The sequence below is a fragment of the Glandiceps talaboti genome, chromosome 15, assembly GCF_964340395.1.
Source record: "Glandiceps talaboti chromosome 15, keGlaTala1.1, whole genome shotgun sequence".
Taxonomy (NCBI): domain Eukaryota; kingdom Metazoa; phylum Hemichordata; class Enteropneusta; family Spengelidae; genus Glandiceps; species Glandiceps talaboti.
This window is the reverse complement of record NC_135563.1, coordinates 15,046,265-15,055,605: the sequence shown is the minus strand read 5'-3', so window position 1 is coordinate 15,055,605 and position 9,341 is coordinate 15,046,265. Positions and strand designations below refer to the sequence as shown.

The 9,341-nt window shown below is 33.8% G+C and overlaps 1 protein-coding gene across 1 annotated transcript; it reads right to left on the bottom strand.

Annotated features, from left to right (window-relative positions):
- Window positions 1-1,941: 1,941 nt before the first annotated feature.
- On the bottom strand, window positions 1,942-5,691 carry LOC144446772 (3'-5' exoribonuclease 1-like). Its single transcript, XM_078136606.1, has 6 exons — window positions 5,392-5,691; window positions 4,618-4,784; window positions 4,039-4,267; window positions 3,613-3,696; window positions 3,216-3,325; window positions 1,942-2,831 (listed from the first exon to the last, which is right to left on the bottom strand). The coding sequence occupies exons 1-6, from the start codon at window positions 5,638-5,640 to the stop codon at window positions 2,438-2,440; spliced, it is 1,233 nt and encodes a 410-aa protein (XP_077992732.1). The 5' UTR covers window positions 5,641-5,691; the 3' UTR covers window positions 1,942-2,437.
- Between the last annotated feature and the right edge of the window lie 3,650 nt (window positions 5,692-9,341).

Sequence of the window (9,341 nt, the reverse complement as noted above, 5' to 3'; positions counted from 1 at the left end):
TACTCAGTGAGCAGCAAAGTTTGACAAACATGTTTGCAGTTTGCAGTATTATATAGCAAGTGCTTTAAAAAGATTTATTAATTTTGTGATATTGTACACTGTGAGCTCTCCATGACCATTATTGTATTGGATTGGGTAGGACATATAAATGTTGTATAGTCACTTTGATGTAAACTGTGTATGAGATAGTGATACCATTGTCATGGAAACGCAGTCTTAATTAATGTTGAGAGTAAAGATGTATGTTTGATTGATTCTGATTGATATTGCAGATCTACCATTTCATATGAAATCTATTTTTGAAAAATCTGACAGGCATTTATGTAACAATCATGATTGTACAAGGAGAGCGTTGGATAAATTTGTAGTAAAATCAAAGCTGATACAGTGATTGCATACATTCGTAACTGGAACGAGGGCTGTATTTGTTAATTATAGAAATAACACTGCAGTGTAACCCTATGGTGAATACATCAGTGATAGGGCCAGTCCACAACATAGGGTGTATGGTGTGTGTAAATACAAGGTAATGGTTTTAGTTTGGTATTGTACAATTATTCTCAGTGTTACAGATTGTTAAGTTTCCAAAGGGTTTCATGAAGGGCACAGGCTGAGTTTATACAGCTTTTTTTCATGCTAAAAGATACCTGTAGTAGTCTATAAATACTTTAAGGATACCAACAATTTTTCACTATTGGTGAAACTCAAACTAGGTATTTATGCATAATATACATCAACAATTTGATGATATATTAATTTTGTATATATATACTAGTACTAAAATGTTGAGAAACCCCTATTCTGCCATCAACAGTGCTAACCATGACAGAAAATGATGAAGGCATGCATCATCATCATTAAGCTTTAGGGAAGTATTTTTACTCGAGTCAAAAAGATTATAAACACAGCTTGTGCCACTTTCTAGTATGTAAACTGGTAAAAGTAGTGCGAGTGAAAAACTGCATTGAGGTATATCAATTTACAAATAGTACTGAAATGTTAACATATATTTACCATCATTTATAGAGGGTTGGTGAACCCAGTATCAGCACGATTAGTCAACCAATGAAGAGACTAGATTTGAGCAATTCAGACACACGGCTCAAAATTAACAGCAGTCCTGTGTCTACATTCTACTAATTCATGTCATGGGGGCTACCATAATTTGCAGCTGATAGCTCACTCAGACTACCACTGATTATGTGATGATTTAACGATTGAAGATTTACAGACATAAAGTATTTTAATAACACACATATTTCCAATAGAGGAATTCTGTTTTCAGTTCAGGAATATAGGACTACTGGTCACAATCCTTGGGCTACCACTTTTTGAAATTGGTAGCCCATTATGACTACCAAAGAAAAAAGTCAATTTCAATCCCTGAGACATGACACAAACTATTTTAAATGTATATCTATATTGTGTTTTGTCTCCCGTTGTAACCTGTAAGTGATTTTCTGATCAAGTTTTGCCACATGTATATAGGTATGTAGACCTACATCATTATGAAGTGCTTGAAATGTGTGTATAATGTAAATAAATATGTATGAAATAAAAATTCTTCAAACCATACACTTGCAAATTGTTTTCATTTTATTTACTTGTTTAATGAATGAATGTGTATGTAGATACAAACCATATCAAAGGTAACATTCACAAGATATTTTTTTATAAACATTTTGTGAAAATTGAGATCATGACCATTACGATTCTCCTCTGCATACTTTGAACAAATCCTTGTTTGATAAATGATATACAAAAATTACAATTACAAGAAATGTGTCAAGTTCATACCACATTCAGAAAATGAATTACAAAATTTTGTTCTTGCTTGCTTGTTTTTTTTACCGAGTCCATGAAATACTAGTATGTTACATGTTGCCAGTGACTGTTAAAAATACCATATGCTCTTGCCCCCCCCCCCCCCCCCCTCCATCCATCTCTGTTTTTCGTTTGCTTGTGTGACTTGTTTAACAGTGGAGTGATAAAATGCTGCAAACAGTCCATGCATACATATATCAATGTTATTATTCAGTTGTATTATAATGACTTCAGGTCTGGACCAAACAGATTCTGTGACACGAGTGAATATGACAAATGTGTTGATCTGATCTTTATAGCTGGTAAAACAGCAGTTCAGAACAGTACCTATCAATATTGGCTGGTTTCCACTAGCAAAAATGTGCTCACAGTTTCAGCTCTAACCAACTCTTTTAAACTGATCCATTCAGGTCGTATTTCACATCACAACATCACTGCTGCAGCAGATCCTTGACTTTGTTTTTCTCGATCCATCCAGATAGTGTTTCACATCTGCTGCAGTGCAACTTTTACATCGTTTTTCTTGATCCATCCAGTACTAGGTAGTATTTCACAACACAACATCACAACTCCAGCAGAACTTAGCTTTTTCTTGATCCATCCAGATAATATTTCACATCTGCTGCAGCAGAACTTTTACATCTTGTTTCTTTTCTTTCACTTCTTTTTCCAATATCTGTGATCTGTTCTTTTCTGATCCTTTCCTCTCATTTCTTGGTGAATTACTTTGAGATGAATTAAAGAATGCATTGAAAGCAACAATACATCCATCTTTCATTAGTTTCACCAAAATTCTCTTGATATTTCTAGAATCAGCAAGTCCACTGTGTTCCCTGCCATGGAAACTCATCCCAAGTTGTTCCAACATCTGACTGATTTTAAGCCGTCTTGTCTTGTAGAAATTGCTGTACATGTTTCTGATGTTGATGTACTTTTTGGCATAGTCTGGGAAAGGTATTTCACTTAAAGCACATTGGACATGCAAAAAACAAATGATGTCCCAGGGTCTGTTGTAATCCAACAAAAGAGAAACAGAAACATGAGTACTCTTCAATCAAACAGAACTAGCATTACTGAAAATTTAGACCACTTTCTATTATTTTACTTGATAAACTTAAAGGTGCATGTCACCCTAAGCTCCTGTTTATTTTTAAAATGTTCTGCATCAGCTTTCAAAGACTACTATCAAAGTGATGATTACCACAAACTTTTTATCATTATTAACTTTCCCTTCAATGTTTCAGTTCTGTTTATAAATGTCTTCCTGACCTACTGAGGAGGTTGTGTATGCAAGTACACAACACTGATAAAATTCAAATTACTACTACAAAATATATAATTTAAACATTTTTAAAAGATGTGAATACACCATACACTAAAGTTAAACTTACCCATGGGTCACTATCGCAAAACTGTACTCTGTTCCCAATCTCTTCTCTTTCAGCCATTCTTCAAACTTTTGAAAGACAACTGAGAAAGTAGCAGACGATTCTACCTGCTCCTGTTATCAGAAAAAAATCCTGTTATAATTAATTGTTTGAATTTTCCTCTGTAGTGAAATCTAAGAAAGACTACACACTGTGTCTAAGTATTACAGTTGTTTGTATGTTATATTTAAAATCTAATATTTTAAGATATCAATATTGATCACCAGTGAACACTGGAGATTCTGATCTTTTTATTTGCGCTTGATATGTGCTGAATGCAAACTGTAAGTAATAAAGTCTGTCAAAATTATTGTAGAAACAACCTTCAGTAGAGTACTGAAGAATAATGCATTGTACTTGCCTGAGTTATTCCTGTAAGTTCAGTACAAAATGATGACAGTTTTGGATGTAAAATTGGCTTACAGAATGAGTGGAATTCACCATCCTAAAGAGAAAATAACAAAGTTAGAGTTATTATAGAATGATGAAATAAAAAAAAAGCTTTAATGACACTATTTTTAGCTAACAATATGTACATTCTATTATTCTGTAACATATCAGAGACCAGAACATTATAAGTGGCAAAAGTGAAAGCTACACTTATATGTAAAACTAAACTTCCATACGTAATACAATACGGTATACAACGTTTTTCAACCTTGTATATGATCTATAATATACACAAAGTGGAGAAACCATGATTATATAACATGCATATACAAATTGTACAGTACAATGTCAGAATTATGCATAGAATTTAATATAGACAAATTCTTTGAGAACTTACAACTTTCAATGTCTTGGCATTGAGCATTACAACTGGGAACTCAATTATTTCATGGAGATAGTCGTCAGTATTGTCTCTTTCACATGTAGCTTCAAAGTCTATTACTAACAAATAGTCAAATGGACAATTGTATGCTGTATCTTCTTCTATCTCCAGACCAGCTTGTGCCAACATCTGCTTCTTCACATGCGCTTTGAGTCGCTTTCGCAGAACGTCTTTGCTACCTTTGCTAAAAGAACGATGTTGCAAATGCTAAAATTAGTTCAACAGTTATTCTGGTATATTTGGTATTAAAGGGTATATCAAAATAGGTGACTAGATCATCCTATGGAGTGGTTACTGTAAGAAAGACACTTGAAGTCCTAACATTATGTCTTATTCTTAAAAGCCTCAGTAACTGACACGTTAAAATATTTTCCGTAATTTTCAGTAATCTGAGAAAATCAACAAGAAATAGATAACAAATAAAGGAAAAAGTAAATTTTTTTTCATTTGAAATTACAAAAAATCTGTGAACTTTTTTTTTGGCATGGGTGTAAAAAGTGTGGGGAGTTTTATAACACCACATTCGATACCTACTCTGCATCTAGTTTCAAGTCTGACAGTTTCTCTATAAGCTCTGTCCTGTTCAACCTGTTGATTTCTCCATTCTTTAGTGAAATTTCTTTGTATACTGGATTACTGAAATCCTTATTTGGTTTTGAAGCCATTGGAGATTGTTGTTGTTGGTCACCAGAATTGTTCACCTGAATAGAACAACAATATATGTATTACAACACAGCTAAGTTTTGAAACAAGTTCCTAATTGTTAAATTGGGGGTAATGTTGTGAGTATTCAATACAGGGCATATATACATTATTGATTATGAGAAATATTCTGTTTTTTAAGAGAATGTGCTTACTCATACAATTTCAAATTTCAAGCTCTTTTCAAAGCAACTTATTTCCTGCATACTTATGTATTTCAATCAGTAAAATATTGGATCAGTCATGGTCATATTAAACAGAATTTATCATCATATCGATTTAACATAACATATTTAGCACTATTTGGTAGGGAGATATCCCTAATCAGTAATATTTGGCAATGACATTTTGTATTACATCTCTGTAATTGTGCTTTAAGTTATACAGTATACTCATGGGGGTAGAAAGTTTCTACCTCCATGGTATACACTGAATACCTGGGGTAGAATGTGAGTGTGATTATTATAAACCACTGATCAGTGAACTCAGTGAAGCTGACATTGTGGCAATAAATATTGCGTATAACGGTATATAATAATTATTGGTATCATTTATCTTGATATCTAATCTTTCCACGATAACTATGCAACGAGGAATAAATATTACCTTTTTTCGTTTTACTTCTGTTTTCTTTAAATTCGGCGAGACACGATTGTTCTCAAGACGAGTTGTCGGAATCTGTCGTCGTCTTGTTCTGTTGTTTTTGTTTGAACCGTTTCTGGTGCCCTGCACTGACCTTTCACCTTCATATTCTGAGGTACCCTTTGACGTTGTGGGTAATTTGCATGTAAGATAGTATACAAGAGATACAAGACATAGAGTAACTATTGTTGCTAGTGTCAGATAACACAACATTTAGAATTATATCACAGTTTCCATCGTTTCCGCCTCGTAGGCTGTTCTCCCAGACGATCTCTTTTGTTGTTTGTTTGGAACGCTTTACTCCACTAATGTTCACATTTCAATTTACCAACTGTAGCCTAAATTCGTATATGCCCTCCACTTCTAAAAGTTGCTTTCAATTAATATTACCTGAAATCAATTTAGAAAGTACTTCTATAATCTTAAATCTTCCTTTATCGTAGTATTTGTACAATTTTCTTTAGTACCGTTGAGGGCGTTGTCTTGTTCGCGGCTGCAGACAACATTCAAAAAATGTCTAAGAGGTGCAAATTTCGTCTGCTTCAATACCACAGAACAAAGCTGAAATTCAAAAGAAAATGGGACCAGAGAAAGCACTCCAAATGTACATGTCTTTTGAAAGACACAGACACAAGTGCTATAGGTAAGGAACGTATTCAACAATATTTCTGTCATGAGTTGTTAGTTCATGCATGGTGCATGGTGTCGACTGATGAAGTCATGGATGATGGAGCAGTCACATTCGTCAGGGGTAGAACTTGAACTTGAAGTACTTGAGACAACCAACTCAACACAACTGTTGCTTGGTTGTCTCAAGTAGAATGGAGGACTTCTCCCTCCACGTTAAAATAGCTATAAATTGATAACAATGTAGAGTACAAAAATCACATGATAAATTTACAATGATAATACTTCTTGTAAGTAACTTGTAGTACATCGTTTTTATACTGTATTCTTTATTTTACATCAGACCACCAAACCCTTGTCTGAGACTTTAATGGGCTTAGGTCTAGCCAGTGTGTCCTCTAGCCTATATATGGGAGCCACCAAATTTGTTGTTCTTGGGTCAAAATGATAAAACTGGGTTCTATTGTGAGTCACCACACAGTAAAGAGATGGGGGGGGGGGGGTGCCAAATTTTGCTTGGTCACAATTAAGCAACTGCTGTGTCAGTGGTTTGTCAAATTGACTTACAGTGCACATTGGTCTAAGCGCAGATGTCTGTAAGTCTATAGCTTGTCAGTATACCATGCACTGTACTTTTATCTACTCCGTGCATTGTGTATCTTAATTCTCACTTTGCTGGGCTTGGTTTTAATATTTTATTTTAATGTAGACATCCCATTTTTTTCCACATGCTTTCCATCCACTTTAATATTCTGATACTTACATTTTGTATTTACTTTTTACCAAGTTTCATTTTTACAAGTATCATCTATGTACATGGTGAGCTAGTGTTATTCTAAGAGTATAAAATGGAATAACTCAAAGAAGAGGGGCATCCAATTTTAGTAACTTCATTGACATGCATCGTGACTGTAGATATTTACGTAGGTGGCGATCAAGGGCAGTGCATGTTGTTTAAGACTTGTGTACTTTAACAGCATGCCTTCAGTTGACCAATCAAACTGTAACTGTGCCAAAAAGTAGAGTATAGGTCAAAGGTCACCTTGATTTCCTCATCCACCATTGTACATACATATATCACAGATTAGATCACATCTAACTTTAAACTAGAGCATTTCATCTCATTATGAAAATAGATCAAATGTGATGTCATTGTGTAGCAAACAGCTTTTTACTGCCATTTTATAACCTTTATTACAGTAATTATACCAATGGTATGTTTGTACATAGTAAAACATTCATATGCAGTGGAGATTTGATGAGGTTGTCCTCTGTTTTCACAATATGGTGAAAAGTGGGCAGCCAACAAAATAACAAGTCTTAAAATCATGTTAATTGTTGCTTGATTTGTCAGAAATTCACAATATTCTTTTCAGTCTCTGCTCAAATTATGACCACCTAAGGCCTTGGCCATTGTACAACATGCAAGCTAAGTTGCATGTTTTTGAACAAAAATATTCAAAAAGCAAACAAAAAATTGTGTTTTGAACGACTGAATACATTAGCAGTTCCAGTAAGGACAAAATGCTTTTATGGTGGACTGTGTCTCCTACTCAATATTCATTTTTGTCAGGCACACATTGTCAGATGACATTTTCATTCATCTAGAATCAAAATAAATGATTACATCTGTTTACCATTATTAGTTAACTTTTGAACCATTTTATTTTCCCAATGTAGGAGGTATTTACATGTCTGAAGAGGTTCACAGAAATTTTATTAAGTACATGATATTTTGTGATATTTTTTGACAGTTCTTGACCAGTTCCAGTCTAATACAACTGCTTGTCTCATCTCACAGGTTCAAGAGTGGATTCATTTCGAAACATTCATGATGTCAAAAGTTGCTTGTACCAGTAACATAAAGACATCCATACATTTAACACAGTAACATAATGTTTCAAGTACTTTTCGTTTGTATTTCTGATCTACTAATCTGGCTAAGGGCACCAATAAAAATCATATGGAGTTCCTATTATATGAATGTTCATGAGTTTCCAAGTCTCTGCCGATATGTCATAAAAATAACAAACATTCAACTTCTTGGTCGACATTAAATTCTATTCTGTGCATGACACATGTATTAGGGTGGCTGTACTTTCTATGTTTTTCATGACCTGACCGACTGACCCTATATTACTTCAGTCTGGTGGACTTGTTATGTCTTATTTTTAACTGATTGACCGTCCCATCATATTTAAGGTGTTACAATGAGAGAAACAGAATTAAGTACAGGTACCCTTATAGGTGTGTGTGTGATTATAAGTCAACCTTCTTGTTATATTTTGACCCTCTAGCATGAGGTAAAATGTTATTGCAAATACTGTAAATTTTGTCTACCTCTAAGTTACTATATTAAAAAAACCATGTGCAGAATAGTCATCTGCAGGGTAGGTTATTTACAGATATGGAAACCAGCAAAGACCAATATCTGAACTATATTTGATTTTGCTTGGCTTCAAACTCTTGTTATTGTAATGGAAAAAACAACATGTATTGGCATAGGTCATACTTTGGAAATAGCTGACAGGTATACCAGAAATTATACATCATTGTGAAAAGGATTTTATATAAATTAATACTTTAAATTTAAATTGTAAACATACATTTACTGAATACTTCATGATGTTAGATACATCTATATGAGTACCGTTAAATGACTTTGAATTTATAATAACCAGTATCTCTAGAGTCGTGAAATTCACAGTAAATTTCCAGTTAGATTTCACAAGAAAGATAATAAGTTTATAATTGTACAATCACCTTGTCTTTGAATACACATAAAGATACATATACTGAGATTTTTCAAGATTTGCAATTCTAGTCTTTAGTCTGTGTAAATTTTAGACTCTCTCCCAGCAACATCCTTTCCAGCAACTCCTTCCCCCACAGGAGAAGGAAAGATTGTCTATTTTCATGTTCATGTAGTTATAGACCCATGATGCGATCCCAAGTTCTCAAATTAATACTTATCTTATCAGTAACTTACTGTGTCAGTTTTTATACTATAAAGTTTTACAATGTGAGTAACATAATTTGAATACAGAGTTACTGTAATCATTAACAATATGCATACATATAGTGTCTATTTTCAACCTATGACTAACTAATTCTGACATGTTTGCTTGCAATCTTGGACTATCAGTATACAGACAGCTATACAGATGTATGCACACACACATGCATGCATGTGCACACATACACACACACACACATGTACAGGGAGTAATAGAAGCCTAATATACAAAATAAAAGTTGAAATAATATGAATAAGAGAAAAAAAACCC

What these genes read in the sequence shown, in the direction of transcription:
- LOC144446772 (XM_078136606.1), bottom strand. Translation starts at nt 5,640, where the DNA reads ATGTTGTGTTATCTGACACTAGCAACAATAGTTACTCTATGTCTTGTA. An exon ending in GACTTGAAACTAGATGCAGA is followed by an intron (nt 4,268 to 4,617) that starts GTAGGTATCGAA and finishes TCGTTCTTTTAG; the next exon opens with CAAAGGTAGCAAAGACGTTC. An exon ending in AACTTACAGGAATAACTCAG is followed by an intron (nt 3,326 to 3,612) that starts GCAAGTACAATG and finishes TTCTGATAACAG; the next exon opens with GAGCAGGTAGAATCGTCTGC.